Genomic DNA, 20,602 nt, shown 5'->3' on the forward strand with positions numbered 1-20,602 from the left:
TCCCTCAGCCTTGCTCTTGGCCCCCTCTCTGGAAGAGATTTCTTCAGAGTGACCAACTCCTCCCATTTTAAAAATGGAAAAGTCCTATGTCCCAGGAGCCCTCCTCAGTTCTGAGCAAACCAGACTATTGGGCTCACTCTCCTCTAGCAGGTACTGGAAGAGCCAGGACTGGCTGCAGTCAGCCCCAGGAACTCTCTGAGACCTACAGGTCATGATGCAAGGGGACCGGTATCACTGATTAAGCTACTGGCTGGCCCGTCCTCTTTCTTCTGTCCAGTCTCTTGCCTGCAGGTCACTGTCCAGATCTCCTGGGCAGGTGAAGGGAAGAAAAGCTGCCTAGCCCTGCCCACCAGCCACAAGCACCCAAGCATGACGCTCTGAGTTCCAGCTCTGACCCCATCTCCCGCACAAACCCCTCCTCCGCCCCACCCTTGCTTCACTCCAAGTGCCCTTCCTGCCCCTTCTCTCTATGCATTCATGTCTCACCAGTCTTTTAAGACTACTGCCTCCAGGAACCCAACCTGACTGCTCCAGTCCATTCTAACCCGTTTCTTTTCTAGCCTCCCAATGCTCCCAGCTGGTTGACTCTCACAGCCCCTCTTTCTCGCTTTCTAGCTTCAGAGAGTGTCAGAGAGGGACTCATGCCTGTAATCCCAGGATTTTGGGAGGCTGAGGCAGGCAGATTGCTTGAGGCAAGAGTTCAAGACCAGCCTGGGCGACATAGGGAGACTTTGTCTCTATAAAAAATTAGCCAGATGTGATGGTGTGCTCCTGGAGTCCTAGCTACTGGGGAGGCTGAGGTGGGAGGATCACTTGAGCCCAGAAGTTCGAATCTGCAGTGAGCCATGATCACACCACTGCACTCTAGCCTGGGCAACAGGGGAGGGGGCATCCTTAGAAGCGTCCTGAGAGAATCAGGTTAGATGGGAGCAGGCTTTCGCTCATGTACACATGTAACTGTGAAGGATGGAACTGCTAAGTTGAAGAGGGGTTGAAAACCCTCAGGATTCTGGGAGAAGGCACTCTGGCTGGAAGGAGAGTCTTCTGGGAACCTGGTAGGGAGTGGCAAAGCCAGTCGAGACAGTTGCCTGGAGCAAGTCTCACAGCCTCTGCTTTCTTCCTTCCCCCAGCAAACCTTTCCTCCATCCCCCAGGGACTGTCCCTTGTCTCAGCAGGCGCTCTCCCAGAAGCCCACACTCAGCCCCAGGCTTGGGCTGCTTCCCAGATGCCCAAAGGCAGATGGGGAAGGTGGATTCCAGCCAGGCTCCGCTCCAGGAGCTGAGAAGAAAGCCCCAGAGGTGGCTCTGTCTTGCATTCTTCCTTGAGGTTCAAGGATTCAGATAAGGAGCCATGACTTTATAACCTTTATGTAGAGTATAGAGAGATTTATATGTGTGACTGTGTCACTAAAACAGCACTTTTTATTTATTTCTATTTTAAAATTATTTTCATTTTTATTTTAAAATTATACGGGGAGATGGGGAGATCGCTATGTTGCCTAGGCTGATCTTGAACTCCTGGCCTCAAGTGATCATCCTACCTCAGCCTCCCAAAGTGCTGGGATTGCAGGCATGAGCCACTGTGCCCAACCCAATTCTATTTATATAACATTCCTGCAATGACAAAAGTTTGGAAATGGAGAGCAAATTAGCTGCCAGGGTTCAAGGCAGAAAGGGAGTGTGTATACAAGGAGAACTGGAGGAATACTGCTAGAGATGGATTCCAGTTCAGTATCTCAACTGTGGTGGTGGATACGTGAACCTACACATGTGATAAAACTAGAACTAAACACACACATGTATTTATAAAAATGGGTACAACAGGCTGGGCATGATGGCTCATACCTGTAATCCCAGCACTTTGGGAGGCCGAGGTGGGCAGATCACCTGAGGTCAGGAGTTCAAGACCAGCCCGGCCAACATGGTGAAACCCCATCTCTGCTAAAACTACAACAATTAGCCAGGCGTGGTGGTGCGTGCCTGTAATCCCACCTACTCGGGGGGCTGAGGCAGGAGAAGCGCTTGAACCCAGGAGGTGGAGGTTGCAGTGAGCCAAGATGGTGCCACTGTACTCCAGCCTGGGCGACAAGAATGAAACTCCATCTCAACAAACAAAAACAAAAACAAAAAAATGGGTATAATAAAAAAAAAAAAATGGAGAAATCTGGGGCTGGGCACGGTAGCTCACGCCTGTAATCCCAGCACTTTGGGAGGCCGAGGCGGGTGGATCATGAGATCAGGAGATCGAGAACAGCCTGGCTAACACGGTGAAACCCTGTCTCTACTAAAAATACAAAAAATTAGCTGGGCGTGGTGGCAGGTGCCTGTAGTCCCAGCCACTTGGGAGGCTGAGGCAGGAGAATGGTGTGAACCCAGTAGGCGTAGCTTGCAGTGAGCCGAGATCGCGCCACTGTACTCCAGCCTCGGCAACAGAGCGAGACTCTGTCTCAAAACAAAATAAAATAAAATAATAAAAAGAAAGAAAAAAGAAAAAGCATTCTGACAGCTACCTATATGCCTTGCAATGGCTCAATTCACCCACCATTTGGGCCAGGCGCAGTGGCTCACACCTATAATCCCAGCACTTTGGGAGGCCGAGGCAGGCGGATTACCTGAGGTCGGGAGTTTGAGACCAGCCTGACCAACATGGAGAAACCTCGTCTCTACTAAAAATACAAAATCAGCCGGGCGTGGTGGCACATGCCTGTAATCCCAGCTACTAGGGAGGCTGAGGCAGGAGAATCGCTTGAACCTGGGAGGCGGAGGTTGCGGTGAGCCGAGATCGTGCCATTGCACTCCAGCCTGGACGAAAGAGTGAAACTCCATCTCAGAAAAAAAAAAAAAGGAGAAAACTGAAAGATTGATGGACTGTATCTATGTTAATATCTGAGTAGTGATATTGTAGTTGTGAAAGATGTTACCACTGGGGGAAACTGAGATCTCTTTGTAGTATTTCTTTCAACTGTATGTGAATCTAAAGTTAGCTCAAAAAATTATAGTTATTGATTTTTTTCTAAAAATAAATATAGCCAGGTGCAGTGGCTCACCCCTGTAATCCTAGCACTTTGGGAGGCTGAGGTAGGAGGATCACTTGAAGCTAGAAATTCAAGACCAACCTGGGTAACAAAGCGAGACCTCATCTCTACAAAAAAAAATTTAAAAATTAGCCTCACATGGTGGTGCGTGCTTCTAGTCCTAGCTCTTTTGGAGGCCGAGGCAAGAGTATCACTTGAGCCCAGGAGCTGGAGGCTATAGTGAGCTATGATTACACCACAGCACTCCAGCCTGGGAGACAGAATGAGACCCTATCTCTTAAAAAAAATACAATTTTATAAAAGGGGGAACTATGAGTTCTGCACATTTGCTAATGGGCAAGGCAGGCGCCTGGAAGAGATCCCCCTCCCTCTAAACCTTGCCCACCGTTTCCTTGCAGCAACTTCACAAGACCTCTTCCAGAGGAGGTCTGTTCTGGAAAAATCCACCCCACTGCTGTGAGTTCTTTGCCTCTCTCTTCTGGGACACACAATGTTGGTAGCTCAGTGCCAGGGCTCCATCTAGAAGCCAGATAACTAAATCCTGATAAAGGAACCAGACAGGCTCGGGAGGGGAGGTCTGTGAAACTTATTCCACTGGTTTTACATGCCACAGAATTCATATTGGTTCCACCTCCCAGCCGTCTCTCCATGTACACTTATTTTTGGGTTTCCTGCTATACCGTAGCATAGGAGATGTCACAGTTGGTGCAGGGTCCAGTGATGGAATGGGGGATTCTGATTATTCAAGCACCAATGTCTAATCCATCATGACCAAAAGCATGTACTAGTGTCCATAATTCACAGGGCGTTGTGGCAATCTGGTCCCTAACCTCTGAGCATTTCTGCCACTATAAAATGGACATACACTTTATCTTACAGAGTGTTGTATAGTTAGGCACTGCGAAAGAGATATAAACATCCCTGACACCTGACAAGGAGACACATTCCCAAAATGGCAGTATAGACTGGGCAACTGGAGGGCTCATGGTGCCTTGGGAATCTTAGGAGATGTCAGGAGACCAAATGCCCCAGGGGGAAAACTGCGCATCTCAGCAGAGGCTAGTGGATGCCTCTCCTCGGCACTGCTGCAGTGCTGTTTAACCCTGGCTGTCACATGTCACCCCAGTGAGCCAAGGGGAGGAGGACAAGTGTTGGACCTCAGTTGAAACCTGAAATGACTTGAGTTTACCTGTAAATGATTAACTGGATTACGCTTTCTGCTTTTAGGGAGAGGGGAGGATTGAGTCAGAAATCAAGTTTAGTTGTAGAAAAAGTTATCTTTTTGTACCCCTGAGTTTGCAGTCTGTAAAACATTGGAGCCGCTACACAGGTACACACTTTCATATACAGTGTGTGCTTATACACTGATATACACAGACCATGAGCTTTCTCACAGGCATATACCCAGTGGTGTGCTGGTAAGTGTTAACAGTCAGCTTTCTGGAAATAATAACAACCTGAGTTGTAGCAGTTACTGATTTCTGTGGTGTAAATACTCCCACCATGGTGATTTCAAGCTACCAACATAATTATACCTCATGAAAGATGGAGAGTTGTACATGAAACTGGGTTTTTGTGAGCTGTGTGAGCTGGCTCCAGCGTAAGTTACAGGTGCACGTTTACGCATCTGCCTAAAGGTGCCTAAATATGCAGGCTTGCTTAGGTTTCTTTGAGAACTGAAACGTTAACTTGAAATCTGTAGACACATTAATATAGAAAAATACATGAGGACGTCATCTCAACTACATGCATCTGTAGACACATTCAGTCACTTAGAAACATATACAAAGAGAAGTTCGAATATAAAAAAAAAATACACACCTACGCATAGATTGACACAAGCCAGGACATGCATATAAACTCACACATAGACACCCACATGCTCAGAAAAGAAGAAGGAGTAAACTAACCAGATTTGCTCCAGTTGCTGCCCTGGCCTGAGGCCCCACATCCCTCAGAACAATTTAAGATCAAGGCAGATAAGATCCCTCTTTTTTTTCAGTTCCCTTACATGGCTGAAGAGACTTGAAGAACAGAACATTTACACCAGCTGTGTATGGCTGCCTCTGTGCTCTGGGGACCCCATGCACCCCTTGTCCCTTGCAGTCCCGTAGGCTGTCTTTCCCTTGCTTTGCAGATGCCAGCCCCAGAGTCCCACCTCCACCCTCGGTAAGGAAGCCCCTCACCTCTGCCTCTTTCATTGTGGGAAAGTGAACTCCAGCCTCTCTCTACTTCCTCATCCCAGATCAACAGATGTTAGCATGACCCCCTCCTTGCTCCCTCCCCGTGACTCCTGCTCTGTCCCCCACCCCCACCTCCGTCACTTGCTTGTTCATCTCTCACCTGGACCAATGTCCAGCCTTCTAAGTGTTTCCCTTCTCCAAACTCTCTCTTCCCATTTGTCACCCTGTAAGTGACCTACCAGATTATTTTAAAGCACAGTGCTGAGGTCACACATGTACTGGCAACTTCGAATGCAAGACCGACTAGGGCTAGATCTCTTTGAGGCCCCCTGACCACATGTCCAATTCCTGCTTCCTCAGTTCACAGTTTCACTTCTCCTTATTTTCTCTTTCTCTTCCTGATCTGTTCTGTAAATTTAGTTTCCGCTGTGGAATTTGCTTGCTTCCTTCTTTAGCTCAAATTGGGCATTTGCTACCCGTCATGTTTGTGACACCATGCTTTATAGTTTATAAACCACTCTCAAAGCTATTTGTGGAGTACTGAGGTTAGCCCTGGACATACTGTGGTGAGTAAAAACAGATGTCACTGTGTTTCATGAATTAAGTTAACAAAATCTGTTGAGGACCCTGACCAAAAGTCATCTGTCCCAAAATTGCAAGTAGATTTGTGAGGAAAGATATTTTCCTATTGTCTCTCTTACCACTCTTTCCCCAAACTATGGCCTCCCTGGGGTCATAGGGACAAAGTACAGAAGACAGAGAAGACTGTGGCTTACAGATTCTTAAAGAACTTTATCAACCTTGTGAGCATCATGGGAGCAGCCACTGGATGTTGCAAGCCCAGTGTACACTTGTATACCCTGCTATATTGCAACATCTTGAATTTCCTCCCCTTGATATTAACTACCCACACATAATAAGCCACATATATTATTTGTGTGAGCCTAGGCTTATTACTTTTATTTTAGAGCCTCCTGTTTCCTCATTTGTAATATGTGATTAGAAATCTGTCATTCTTGGCCTGCTGCAGTAGTTCACCGCTATAATCCGGCACTTTGGGAGGCCGAGGCAGGTGGATCACTTGAGGTCAGGTGTTCGAGACCAGCCTGGCCAACATGGTGAAACCCTGTCTCTACTAAAAATACAAAAATTAGCTGGGCGTGGTGGCGCATCCCTGTAGTCCCAGTTACTTGGGAGGCTGAGGGGCGGAGGCAGGAGAATCACTTGAACCCAGGAACCATAGATTGCAGTGAGCTGAGATCGCGCCACTGCACTCCAGCCTGGGCCACAGAGTGAAACTCTGTCTCAAAAAAAAAAAAAAAGTGTCATTCTCATAAGGTTTTTAGGATGATCAAACAAGATAAAGGTACATATAAAACAAGTTAAAGGTACATAAAAGAGCTCTATACAATTATAATATACAACATCAATGTATTTTATTTATTCAATGCCATTTCTTCTTTAAATCAATTATTGGCCATTATTTATTTCATAAATAGGCACTCAGTGACCTAGAAATATTATGGTCCAGATGGAGACAACAGGGTTGTACAACAGAAATACAACGTGGGTCAAAATTTTAAATATCCTAGTAGCAACACTAAAAAAGGTAATTAATAAATTGGCAAAATTAATTTTACTAATCTATAATCTTGACCTACTATATCCAGTATGCTATCATCTCAACATGTGATTCATATAATAGTGACTAATGAGGTATTTTACACTCTTTTCTTGGTACTAAGTCTTTGAAATCCTGTGTGTATTCTACACTGACGGGATATCTCATTTTGGACTAACCACATTTCAAGTGCTCAGTAATCACATATGGATACTGTGTAGGACAGCACACACTAATTGGTAATGTAAATACAAGTTAGTTAAGATCTGTGAAGGACTTTATGATTTCCAAAAGTCTTTCGGCATTTAAATCTTGCGTTAGCCCCAGCAGGTGGATGTTTATCATTTCCAATTTGTAGAGGACAGGCTGCAGCAATTACCTGTAAGTCACCCAAGATCATCCAGCTAGTAAATGGTCAACTCAATTCTTGTCTTAAACCTAGGCACTTTCCCTTTTACTTGCTTGCCTAAACAAGCAATACAAAGACAAACTTAATATTATCATACACATAGGCCCCATGGCTCATTGCAGTAGTACAGGAGAGAAACACTTATTTCAAAATCCACCTACAATCTAGTCTCCAAAAATCCTGCCCAGTTTAATTGCACCAGAATCTATTAACTCTGTAATTCTAAAAATATGTGTCTTGGATAATCTTCCAGCTCTAATGTGCTGTGAATAAAAAATGTCGTAGGTAGGCATAAAAAAATCCTACCCTCTTCTATTACATTCTCCATCTGATATAGAATATATGATATACACATTCTATAAATGAATACATGATATACAGTCTATCATGTAGCGATTTACTTTTTACTTCTGTGAATTACAACGTGGTACGGTAGGAAATGAGGAAACTTAAAAAGCACAATTTTCTCACTAAAGCATAACTAGACACAGCAGCCTATTAGGATTTCTCCACCAGAAGATGGCAGGCAGTCAAGGGGGACAGAGTTCGACCGGCGACAGGCCAGCTGATTTCCCCTAAGAGATGCCAAGGGCAGCTGACCGCCCCTCCTGGCCCGTGAAGCTGCTCCCTGCGGGCCGAGAACTGCCAGAGGAGGCCCTCAGGAGCCACAGCTCTCCCTGACCTGGCCTGTATTTGCACCCCTAGGGATCCCATTCCCTTTCCCGACGCAGTGCAAGGAAAGGGAGCGGAATGGGGGTTGAAAGGCAATACAAAACTTGTAAAGCCGTAACTGCTAGTTCTCCCAGTAGCCTATGTCCCTGCAAACATCCTCCACAAGAAGTAAACTGGAGGCCGGGCGCGGTGGCTCAAGCCTGTAATCCCAGCACTTTGGGAGGCCGAGATGGGCGGATCACGAGGTCAGGAGATCGAGACCATCCTGGCTAACACGGTGAAACCCCGTCTCTACTAAGAAATATAAAAAATAGCCAGGTGAGGTGGCGGGCGCCTGTAGTCCCAGCTACTCGGGAGGCTGAGGCAGGAGAATGGCGTGAACCCGGGAGGGGGAGCTTGCAGTGAGCTGAGATCCGGCCACTGCACTCCAGCCTGGGCGACAGAGCGAGACTCCGTCTCAAAAAAAAAAAAAAAAAAAAAAAAGAAGAAGAAGTAGACTGGGTGGGTAGTAAGAGGTGAAGGCTCCCTCCTCAGTGCTGCCGGGACCGCCTGGGGGGCTTGTCTCTGTTTAGTTCCCAATTCCTCCCGGATCCCTACATTCACACGAGCGCAGGGCAACAATGTGAGCGTGTGTTCGTGTGTGCCCGTGTGACTCGCCATCGCGTGGCAGATGTTCGGTTGAACACTACAGTAATTTATGTAACAGGCTTATGAGCGCAGGTCCCTGAGCCCACAGCTTCGCGGGGGTCTGGTCGAGCGTGCGTCACAATCTACGTGGCCAAGAGCAATGCGCACGCGCAATATAACGCGGGGCTGCCAGCAACTTCCGGGCGCTAAGGGGCAGGCAGGGCAGTGACGTGTCCTAAGGGTCCGACGGACCTAGATACCCCTCTTTGGTTCCTCCTCTTGGGATTAGTGTCCATCTCTGGAAGCAGGATCCAGGAGGACGGGAGGGGCCGCTGCGGACCGCAGTCGCGCGACCCGGAGGAGGCACCACCCTGAGCAACTCAGCGATCCACAACTCCTACCGGCGCGCCGCCCCGCTCATGCGCACGCGCACTGGGCGGTAGCTGGCTGCGCGGGAGCTTTCGGGACACGGGGCGGTGCCCAGCCAGGTGGAGGGCTGGAGGCGTCAGGCGGGGAGGGAAGCAAACGGCGGGACCAGCGGCGACGGTAGCAGCAGCATGGCCGCGATCTATGGGGGTATAGAGGGGTGAGTGCGGCCCGGCTGAGGGAGCCTGGGCCCGAGGGTGGGGCGGAAGGCCGTGGCCAGGCTGGCAAGCTGGTGGCCTTGAGCCACGGCGTCCGGGCACTTTGGTCGGCGGGACCTTGCGGAGAAGAGGTGTGTGCACGCGCAGGGGCGCCCTGCAGCGCGCGGCCGTATGCCTTACGGGGACTCTGCGTGTGCAATAGCCACACCCCGGGTGGGGGATCCTTTGTGTTTCTTGGCGGAACCACGCCCCTTTCTCCCACGAAACACCCACTCAGCTGTCTTCAGCTGGGGAAGCAGCGCCTTTTTCCTATTCCTGACCTCGGACAGAGTTTTGCAGAACAGGTGTCAGGTGTGAAATTGCTGAGAGGGGGCAGGGTGGGGAGTGGGAGTGGGGGTGGGGAAAAGCGGAGCAGAGATCTTGGTTGGAGGTTATCCGGGAGCTGGAGCAGCTGTGAGCCAGAGTTCTAGGTTGTCCTGACGTCTGAAAAACACTCCATCCCTGTTGGCCTGCCATGCTGCTTTCACTAGATTGCATTTTTCTGCTCAGAAGCTTGTTTACTGAACTTTTTGTAATAGTTCTGCCCCTGGGTATGACTATGGACAAGATATTTACCCTCTCTGGGCTACATATGTGCAAAGTGAGGATAGGGATAAATAAGATCGCTACGTCCCTGTCAGTGGCAACAGTCTGTGAATCTGAGTGTGTCAAATCAGGGAATAATGGGGGTGGCTGTCCTCTCAGCCAGAGCACTGTACTTTCGAATCTGTGATTGTTTTCACTTTCCTGGCAGCCACACCCCACTGCTGATTCACAGACTCTACAGTCTTTTCCCATGAATTATTAGGAATGGTCTTTCCCATCCTGGATCTGTAGCACTTAAAAACAAAACAAAACAAAACAAAAAAAAACAGTATAGAAGTCTGCATTCATCCTTGTTATAGTCATCTGTAAGATATGACCCGTTTCTTCCAGTTCGTCAAGACATTCTTTTGGATGTTGAATCTGCCAACTCATGTATTAACTACCCCCTTGAAATTTCATGTCCTCTTTGAGTTTGATGAGCGGTCTTCAGTGTCCTCTTCTTCCATTCCTAAAAGTAATGATCAATAAAGAAACATATATCCCACCACCACAGATCTCCCTGTGAACTATCGTGACCCCCCCAGTAATCAACATTTGAAGGTTTACTTGCTTAAGTATGTATGAACTCACCCTGTCATGTGGTCAGCATTTCTCGCAAAGGTGTCTTAAAGACACCTGGATCTTGAAAGGCAGTCTTTAGCTATTGTGAAGGAAGCAGAGAGATGTGCCATTTTTCTTAGGAGTGTTTGCTGAGCATTGCCCGTGCTAGCTCCTGTGCTAGTGCTGAGAGGGTAAGTGATCAGGAGCTTGACTCAGTGGAACTTGAAGTCTAGTAAGAGGTGGACACAAAGCCTCTGAACACACTCTTCATACAGAGGAGTCCTTAATAACTTTAGAGGCACTGTGAAGGTTTGACTAATGGAGACTTAACTAATTCGTGGGGGTGGGCCACACCTCAGAAAAGGTTTCAAGGACTAGGTGAAGTATAAGTAGAGTTTTGCAGGATAAAGACATCCTAAGGGAAGAGGAGTGAGAATTATGTTTCAGTTAAAGAGCACGCAAACACTGAACCATAGAGGCGGGTTTGGGAGTGGTGATTGAGTTTGTTGAAACTGTGTCTTCCATCACACTGGGCTCTGCCAGTGTGGACAACACAAGCTTAGTTCTCTCTGCGGGTTTTTTCTGAGCAAGACCAAGTGCCCTCTTGTGTTCTGTAGGGGAGGCACACGGTCCAAGGTCCTTTTAGTCTCGGAGGATGGGAAGATCCTGGCAGAAGCAGATGGACTGAGCACAAACCACTGGGTAAAAACCATACTGAGGGGATCAGAGGGCTTGGTTCTGGTTTTATTCTCTGTAATTCCTGTTGAGGTGGTGGCTGGGGCTCATAGAGCAGCCTGTAGGGGCAACGTAGCTTCTGTAAGCCTTTGTAACTCCTTCTTCCCTTGATTGGGGCCAGCTGATCGGGACAGACAAGTGTGTGGAGAGGATCAATGAGATGGTGAACAGGGCCAAACGGAAAGCAGGGGTGGATCCTCTGGTACCGCTGCGAAGCTTGGTGAGTCTGGGGTGGAGCCGGGGAATTCAGCCATCAGTGACACTGAGACAGCTAGCAAGTTTGAACTAGATGAGTTTGATGACTGTAGAGGGAAGGACCTCCAAGACTTAGTCCCTGGTGTCGAAACCATCATAATCTCACCCAGTCTCATGGCTTCAGTTGCCACCTACAAACTACAAGTGTGTTGGAAGAGCACAGGCTTTGGAGAGCTGCCAAGACCTTGGTTTGAATCCCAGCTTTGCTGCTTAGTATCTGAGTAACCATGTGTAGGTTACTTACCTTCTCTAAGCCTCAGTTTCCTCATTTGGAAAATGTGGATAGTAGCTACCTCAGAGTTGTTGGGAAGGTAAAATGACATGATACATTGCAAAGCGGTTAGTATAGAGCCTGACCCGTAAGCACTCATTAGATGTTAGCTATTATTACTCCTGCTTCAAATCTTTCTCCCAAGTTGCAGTAGCTCCAGCCACTCCCTGGACATACATGTGGGATGTTCTGCAGCCATGGGCAAACCCCATGTGTTCCAAACCAAACTTACCTCTCCATCGCCCCTCACCTTGCCCTGCTGCCTGCTCTTTCTGTTAAGAGCACTACCGCCCTCCCAAGCTCCAAAGCTGGCATTGTGGAATCCATCTTTCTTCTGTCCATCCCCAGTCCAGGTTGTTCTTATAACCACAGCCTTCCGAGGGTTCATTGTGTGGGGTGAAAGGAGGACGGGCTGGGTGAGCAGGGAATGGCCAGATGGGGAGAACAGGAATCAGGCATCAGGACGGGGAGGGGGTTGAGAAAAGAGCTGGGGCTGGGGCTCTGCACACTCGCTCACCTCCCATGTGGCCTAGGGCCTATCTCTGAGCGGTGGGGATCAGGAGGACGCGGGGAGGATCCTGATCGAGGAGCTGAGGGACCGATTTCCCTACCTGAGTGAAAGCTACTTAATCACCACCGATGCCGCCGGCTCCATCGCCACAGCTACACCGGATGGTGAGGAAGTGGAGGGAGGGGTGAGAGTGAGAACTGGTTTTTTTGGGAAAGCCCCCTAGATACAGCTGACAAAACTTGTTCTGCAAATATCCAGAAGGCAGCCTCTCTTATATTCCCCTCGACTCCTTCAGTAGTTTAAGTCTTTGCCAGAGCAAGGACCAGGCAGCAGGAGGGAGGGCAAGAAAGGTCTCTTGATGGGAATCAAGGAGTGGAGTCAAACGTAACTCCCCTGCAGATGAGGGAACCCCTGGGGGCCGTGTGGTGAGGAAGGCAGACTGTGGAAGCTGTCAGTGCTGAGGAGGAAGTGGGGTGGCCCTGTGATAGTGTAAAGAGTGTTGGTGTCGTGGGATTGGTGTTTGAATCCCAGTTCCTGTTTTGCCTGCTATACCATGTTGATGAAGTTCCGAAACTCTCTTGAGTTTCCATTTCCTCATCTATAAAATAGAGGTAGTTGTATTCATAAGATGGTTTAGGGTATGAGTGAATATCACTGAGAACAGGTCTAGCACAATCTCAGTATAGCAAGTAGAGTCACTGGAAAACCGGCTGGGCAAGAAGCCGCATTCCCTCTAAGAGGTGCAGGCTTGCATTTTTCTTTGTCCCCCTAGACAAGGGCATTATGGGATTGGAGTTTTTCTAAGATCCAGGCCCTCACCCTCAGGCAGGAAACTAGCTGGGCCCTGTTTTCTCCTCTATAGGACTGGGTGGTGATCGCTTGCCTGGGGCTGGTTTCTGTCCTGTCTTTCCACAGCAGCAAGCTGTTGCTCTGTGCTAGGCCTTGGCCGCACTGAGCCTCCTATTCCCTTTCCCCAGGTGGAGTTGTACTCATAGCTGGAACAGGCTCCAACTGCAGGCTTATCAACCCTGATGGCTCTGAGAGTGGCTGCGGTGGCTGGGGCCATATGATGGGTGATGAGGGTTCAGGTGAGCTCACTGACTGGCCCAGCTCCTCGCCCTGGATCTGCCCCTTCCTTCATTCCCTGTCTTTCTCTCCCTACCCTTGGCTCACAGAGCCCTTGGGGCTTCCTGGGGACAACTCCTGAACCGGCCATTCCATGTGCAGGATCATGACTGAGATCATAGAGGTGCAAAGGCTGGACTAGCTGCTGACCCTGCTCTCCAGCAGTGACTTGCACCCAGGACTCAGATTCATCCCTCAGCACAGGGGCCTGCCTGTGTTGACTTGCTGTCCTTAGGGAGGAGTTGAAACTGAGGGTAAGGCCATAGATGCCAGGAGATGGCATACCAGTCTGCTAGGGGAAAGGGTGTAGAAGCCCTTCCCACCATCACCGCTCTCCAAGTAGCATGTGTATATTTTCACAGGGGCCCTTGAGGTCCAGTTCATGGCAGTGACTCCAGTGGTATTTGTGACAACAGACTGACCTTGTCTTATCCTTGGGTAGCAGCTGGTGTGACACAGCCTCACCTATTCTGTCTTCTCCCTCCAACTTTCTCTTATCTTGGTCAGTCAGGTACCATTTGATTAGAGACCTCCCCACCCCCTCTCCCACCCTCTGCCACCCCTGGCTGGGAATCAGGAAACCTAATCTGTATAAAACTCAAGCAGATCACTAACCTGTCTGGATCTGAGTTTCCTTCCTCATGAGCTCAGGGTGACTGCTCCCATCTTCTTAGCCCTCTCTGCTCCCTGCAGCCTACTGGATCGCACACCAAGCGGTGAAAATAGTGTTTGACTCCATCGACAACCTAGAGGCGGCTCCTCATGATATCGGCTCCGTCAAACAGGCCATGTTCAACTATTTCCAGGTACTCCTCCTGCTCCCAGGAAGCATGCACACCTGGGGTAGGGCAGTGAATCACTCCAAGTAAGAGTGGATGCAGAGGAGGGCCTGGGAGGGTGGGCAGGAAATAGGATGAGCTGTGGGTCTGAGTTGCAGGGTGAAGTCGTAGGTGAGGATGGTGCATTCTAGGAGGTGCATTCTAGGACAGGGTGGTGCATTCTAGGAGGTGCATTCTAGGACAGGGTGGTGCATTCTAGGAGGGTGTCAGTCATGAGGAAGGGGTGGTTTGGGGACAAGTGATTAGGCAGACTTCATTATTGGGCAGCTAGAATCTGCTGGGAAGTGAAAGCAGATGGCGTTCTAGGCTAGAATGAAAAGTTCAGGGTGAGGTCGGAGGGCAGAGACAGCAGGTAGAGTATGAACGCATGCACTGGGCTGTGAGCTGCCTCTGGCCTGGAAGGGTCAAGAGAGCCCCTGAAGAGGTGGACAGGGAGAGTTCTGGGGGAGATGCATCTTCCTCCCCAGGGCACTGGAGATTGACTCCTCCTTGTTTGTGCCGTGTTCTTTTGTGGTAAGTTAGGAAACACCTGCCTTTAGCAGAACCAGAAGTAAAAGGCAGGAGAGAAGGTGAAAGGGAGAGGACAGGGTTGTTGAGTTTATTTGATAGTTACCTGTGAGGCCCAGTTAGTCTTCCTCTCCAGCCATTTAGGTGGGCTGGGGCTGGGGCTGGGACCAGGACCAAGGAAGGAAAATAGAGATGCTGGGAAGTAGGGCCTAGATTATCAGGGCTGAGGGATTGATGATGAAAGAGGAGCCCCGGCTAGGCCAAGGTGAGGAATAGGAGGGGACCAGGCAGAGAAATCACTTGATGAGCAGTTGTCATAGGAGGTGCTGTTAGTAACTGTTAAGCTATCCCAACTCAGTCAATTGGTTCCAAACTCTACTGATAGGTCTGCTGCTCCCTCTTCTATCCTTTAGTCATTCTTATAGGGTTGTTACAAAGATCAAATGAGATAGTATATAACATGCTTACTACATTGCTGTAGGTGCTCAAGTTTTACCACCCACTCCCTCAGACATTTACTTAAAATGTATTCTGGGCCGGGCACGGTGGCTCATGCCTGTAATCCCAGCACTTTGGGAGGCCGAGGCGGGCCGATCACAAGGTCAGGAGATCGAGACCATTCTGGCTAACTCGGTGAAACCCTGTCTCTACTAAAAATACAAAAAATTAGCCAGGCGTGGTGGCAGGCGCCTGTAGTCCCAGCTGCTCAGGAGGCTGAGGCAGGAGAATGGCTTGAACCCAGAAGGCGGAGCTTGCAGTGAGCCGAGATCGCGCCACTGCACTTCAGCCTGGGTGACAGAGCGAGACTCTGTCTCAAAAAAAAAAAAAAAAAAAAAAAATGTATTCTGAGGGACGGGTACGGTGGCTTACACCTGTAATCCCAGCACTTTGAGAGGCCAAGGTGGGCGGATCACTTGAGGTCAGGTGTTCAAGACCAGCCTGGCCAACATGGTGAAACCCCGTCTGTACTAAAAATACAAAAATTAGCTGGATGTGGTGGCGGGCACCTGTAATCTCAGCTACTCAGGAGACTGAGGCAGCGAATTGTTTGAACCTGGGAGGCGGAGGTTGCAGTGAGCTGAGATTCGCACCACTGTACTCCAGCTTGGGCGACAGAGGGAGACTCTGTCTCAAAAAAAAAAAAAAAAAGGATTCTGGGGAACCGTTGGTTCCTCAGGACCTTAGAGGTGTCAAAGATGTGTAAGTTTGTTGGGATTGGAAGGACATGCCTTCTGTGGTCAAATAAGTTTTGGGAGAAGCAAATTGATTTCTTGATTGCAGGACTTCTTAGAGCCTTTAATTTGCTAATGTGCATTGTGACTCCCCAAGGGAGAGTTATAATATGCAATATTCCTTAGATTCCTTTGACCAAAGAAATCTTTTCAAGAACATCCCAACCCAGCTACTCAGGAGGCTGACGTGGGAGGATTGCTTAAGGCCAGCCTAGGTAACAGCAAGACCTTGTCTCTAAAAAGGAAAAAAAAAAATTACAAAAAAAAGAACAGCTCAAGAAACTACAAGAAACACTTTGGTGAACACAATTCTATTCTCTGTGCTGCCTTCAAACTAATCTATAAGAAAAATGAAGTCCATGTTAGAGAAAACAAATAACTTTTCTCAAATAAGAAATCTCAAATCCTTGTACTTTGGAGTTAAAAAAAAATTATTCTAGCTTTTCCAACAGTAGAGACATTAGGAAGGCCAACTTTGGTGGGCAGATTGGGATTTTCTTTTGCTTCTGATGACTCTCTTGTGCCCTTTCTCCTCTCAGGTGCCAGATCGGCTAGGAATACTCACTCACCTGTATAGGGACTTTGATAAATGCAGGTTTGCTGGGTTTTGCCGGAAAATTGCAGAAGGTACTGGAGGTGGGGTGGGTTTTATGTGGCTTTGTTCTTCAAAGATCCCTAATTGGGAGATTGAATGGGGTTCAGACAGGACTGGACAACAATTTTCCTCTCACCGAGTGACCTCAGTTCTCTGCTACCACTGGCCTTGGTGCTGGTGGGCCTTGGGGTGGAGGCAGAAGGGCACGTGGGTTGTGTTGACAGTTTTGTATTACCTGTGTTTTTCTCTTTAATAGCTGTCATGGCTTGTGTAGGCTGTATGCCTGTTTCTGAGGAATTTATGAAGCAGTTGTCCTTTGGACAAATCTATAACTTTTTTTTCCTGCCAATTATACTCAAAGAACTAGGGTATTATAGAGATGTTAGGCATATTTTGTTGGGTGTCAGGAGATGCTGAACAGAGGGCTTGTATATCTGTACATTGCTCTTTCTCCACTGTAAGGTTCATCCTGCCTTAATTTGGGTTCCTGCAGCCTCACGGCATTCTAGGGCTCTCTTCGATCCTGCTGGACTGAGTCCCCTCTAGAAAAGAGCCAGGAACAGGCTAGCCAACAACAGATTGTTAGAAGTGGGTGGAGGGCACTGACAGGAGTCCCATCCAGCTGTTCATCTAGGGTCCTGGGTCCCCAGAGCTGTTTGTCAGTGGAGACTTGCTTCTCCACCTGCCACGAGGCAGGCATCCATCCTGCAGTAGAGTCCTGCTAGCTCAGGATGCTCCCATGGTGGCTGCCTTGCAACAGAGAGAGAATAGCCCAGGAATGGCAGCTCCCTCATTTCTCACCAGTTCCGTTCTTCCATTCTCCCTACCCCAGGTGCTCAGCAGGGAGACCCCCTTTCCCGCTATATCTTCAGGAAGGCTGGGGAGATGCTGGGCAGACACATCGTAGCAGTGTTGCCCGAGATTGACCCGGTAAGTTGAGGTGGGAGTGAAGGTGGGGAGCTGCTGGGCGAGGGGTGGTCCTTTCCCACTGGGGATGGGACTATCCCATCAAACCCTGTGTAAATTGGATACTATTTTAAATGAACTTAGGGTCTGAGAAACATTCTGCAGAATGTCTGTAACAAAAAAGTTCTTTGGTCAAATGCCCACCTCTGTAATTGACCTGTAATCTGTATTTATATATTGTGTATTGGTTTAATGTATGTGTGTGTGTGCTGTCCCCTGTCTTTTTTTTTATTTTATTTTATTGTTTATTTTTTTGAGACACAGTCTCACTCTTGTCAGCCAGGCTGGAGTGCAGTAGTGCGATCTTGGCTCACTGCAGCCTCTGCCTCCCACTCCACCTCCCAGGTTCAAGTGTTTCTCGTGCCTCAGCCTCCCCAGTAGCTGGGATTACAGGCGCGCATCACAACGCCCAGCTAATTTTTGTATTTTTAGTAGAGACAGGGTTTTGCCATGTTGGCTAGGTAGGTCTTGAACTCCTGACCGCAAGTGATCCACCCACCTTGGCCTCCCAAAGTGCCAGGATTACAGGCATGAGCCACTGTGCCCAGCCTGTCCCCCTTTTTTTCAGTTCATTTCAGTTCAGTCATGTTTCTGTTAATTTCCCTCACTTCTCTCTTTCCTTCCTCTCTCGTTGCTCAACGCTTTTTCCTTCCCCTTCTCTCCTTGGCCTTTCTGAGTCTCTCCTGTTTTCCTCCTTTTTTTTTTCCCTTTCCTGAGTCTATCTACTGTTTCTTGGCTTGAGGGTGAGTCACCAGGATAGGGTGGGTTGCTCGTAGGAGACTCTCTGCTTCAGCACTGGAGAGGCTAGGTTGGCCCCCGTATCCATTTTCTGCTCTCCACCTAGGTCTTGTTCCAGGGCGAGATTGGACTCCCCATCCTTTGCGTGGGTTCCGTGTGGAAGAGCTGGGAGCTGCTGAAGGAAGGTGAGCCTGCGGGGAGGCTGGAAGGGCAAGGGCAGGGGACGGGGCTGGAAAGGAGGTGGCCCAGGAAAGCTGCTTGCCCCAGAGAGAACCTGCTTCCTGGACCCTGAGGCCTAGACAGGCCACTGATGCTCCCATCTAAGGCCCTCAACCTCACTCTGCCATTGAGCCCTTTAATGACGTCCCATCCACCTTCCTTGAACTCTTGAAAACATATTTTGTTCCAAATGATTTATTGAATCACAGCCACTTTTTAAAAGTTAAAGACAGATTAAACTTAAAATTGGAGCACTGACTGGCACGTGATAACCTGTGGGGACATCCCTAGTCAACATAATTCTAGCCGGAAGAAAAGAGGCCTGGCTGCTTAGCCCTGGCAGCCTTATGCCAGGCAGTTGGATGGTTTCCACTGGACATTCTGAAGTAGCTCAAGGACTCCCATTCCTACCATGGAGGTCCTGGCATTGGGTCCTTTGGAGCTGAGAGGACAGGCCCCCTGTGCTGCTGGCTCCAGTACCCACGATTTTTCAGGCTCCAATACCCAAGTACCCAGTGCACCCTGTGTGCTGGGGACTTGGCATGTAGGCCCCTCCAGCACCTCTACAGGAGTACCTCAGGGTCTGGGCGTCCTTGTCTCTCTTCCTTCCTGGCCCCCGTACAGGTTGCTGGTCTCCTCTTATCTCTGTCCTTGTGTTCTTCCCTCCAGGTTTTCTTTTGGCGCTGACCCAGGGCAGAGAGATCCAGGCTCAGAACTTCTTCTCCAGCTTCACCCTGATGAAGCTGAGGCACTCCTCCGCTCTGGGAGGGGCCAGCCTAGGGGCCAGGCACATCGGGCACCTCTTCCCCATGGACTATAGCGCCAATGCCGTTGCCTTCTATTCCTACACCTTCTCCTAGGGGGCTGGTCCCTACTCCACCCACTCCAAGCTCAGTGGACACTGGGTCTGGAAGGAAGGAGTCTTTTGCTTCCTTTCTCCTTTTTACAAAAACAAACATAGAAGAAAATAAACGCACTTTATCCACTCCCCAATTGGACTGCATTATCAAACACACATGCTGTGTACATCCTCAGTGCACCTGCCAGCAGATATCCCGGAGCCTAAGGAGTGGATTTAGTCCAGGGTTTAAAGCCCCGCCCCCAGGTGCTGGGCCGGTGATCTGCATCCACTCAGCATGCACTTGGGCAGATAATTTATCTGCGTGCTACCCTTCCCCCCACATTACCACACATATGCACTATGTGGCTGCCAGTTAATCTGTGACCTGTTTTCTCCTGTCGTGTCAAGTGGGTAACGATTCCTGTGTGACCACAGTCACCAGAAACGTGTTCGCCATGCACAACATCACAGAGAGTACCTTAGGCATATCACACCCTCTCCTGAGACTCCCAGCAGGATTTAGGGGGAAGGTACAATTCTAGACTGGGGGCATCGGAACCTCACTGGATTTAGTAATTGCAGGTAAGCAGGACGTTCTGCAGTTTTTCACATGAATGAGTTCTTGAAAGGTTATGAGGATGGCTGAGATCTCCAAGAAGACCAACTAGGCATCATTTACCTAGGTGGCCGACCTATTCCTGGCTGCTACTAGCCTGGCTCTGCTTACAGCCGACACTTTCTGTGTTGTGTGGCCCTGGGAATGAGGAGCATCAGTGAAGAGCAGACATGATTCCTGTCCTCTGGATATCACAGTTCGACCAGTGAAGACAAACCTAAGCTTCTGTTCTACTGCCTGTGCTGCTTGGTGAAGACTAAGGACAGGAGTCTTGATCCACAATAGCTGCCTCTCCGGGTGTTTTATGAGGCGGCATGTGGATCATGTCCTGCACATCAGTTCTCCAACTTACAGACATCAGTTATTCTAGAGTTGGTTTTAAAATCGGGTTTCTGTCTACTCCCTTCCCCTGCCCTGAGCTATCTGATGATAATAGGTTAAGGATGGGATGGGGAATTTTCATTTCTATTATACTAAACAGCTTGAGAAATTTCTGCTGCAGAGGTCCAGCATCTGCACTTGAGGGAGTTCTACGCTACAGCTGGTGAGTTCTGGTTAGGCCCTCTGAGACGCCTTGAACACTACCTTGTTGCCCAAGTCAGATCTTTCTTTCACAATGTAGCATTCATGTGAAACAGAATGGTAACAGCTCTCCTTCCATCAGCTCTAGCCCAATGCTGCAAGCTGGAGCTTTGAGCAATAGGAACTCCAGCCAGGTTCCTTCTGAAAGAACAGCCAGCCATCTTCACATTCAGCTATGACCAAATCCCTGTGGTCTAGCACCCAGCAAGTCTCCAGCCCAGCACCTGGTAAAAAGCTTGCAGAGAGCAAGGACAC

The 20,602-nt window shown here is 49.0% G+C and overlaps 1 protein-coding gene across 3 annotated transcripts; it reads left to right on the forward strand.

Moving 5' to 3' along the window:
• Nucleotides 1–8,742: 8,742 nt before the first annotated feature.
• LOC105465239 (N-acetylglucosamine kinase) lies at nucleotides 8,743–19,301 on the forward strand. 3 transcript variants are annotated; one of them, XM_011713525.2, is made up of 10 exons: nucleotides 8,743–9,132; nucleotides 10,933–11,017; nucleotides 11,172–11,270; nucleotides 12,110–12,251; nucleotides 13,065–13,175; nucleotides 13,906–14,018; nucleotides 16,330–16,417; nucleotides 17,218–17,315; nucleotides 18,196–18,274; nucleotides 18,978–19,301. In XM_011713525.2, the coding sequence occupies exons 1-10, from the start codon at nucleotides 9,104–9,106 to the stop codon at nucleotides 19,166–19,168; spliced, it is 1,035 nt and encodes a 344-aa protein (XP_011711827.2). In that variant the 5' UTR covers nucleotides 8,743–9,103; the 3' UTR covers nucleotides 19,169–19,301. The 3 variants fall into 3 exon arrangements, with proteins under 3 accessions (XP_011711827.2, XP_024643577.1, XP_024643576.1); XM_024787809.2 differs by lacking the exon at nucleotides 8,743–9,132 and adding an exon at nucleotides 9,241–9,261; XM_024787808.2 differs by lacking the exon at nucleotides 8,743–9,132 and adding an exon at nucleotides 9,300–9,481.
• The last annotated feature ends 1,301 nt before the right edge of the window (nucleotides 19,302–20,602 follow it).

Source organism: Macaca nemestrina, chromosome 13, assembly GCF_043159975.1.
Source record: "Macaca nemestrina isolate mMacNem1 chromosome 13, mMacNem.hap1, whole genome shotgun sequence".
NCBI classification, from domain to species: domain Eukaryota; kingdom Metazoa; phylum Chordata; class Mammalia; order Primates; family Cercopithecidae; genus Macaca; species Macaca nemestrina.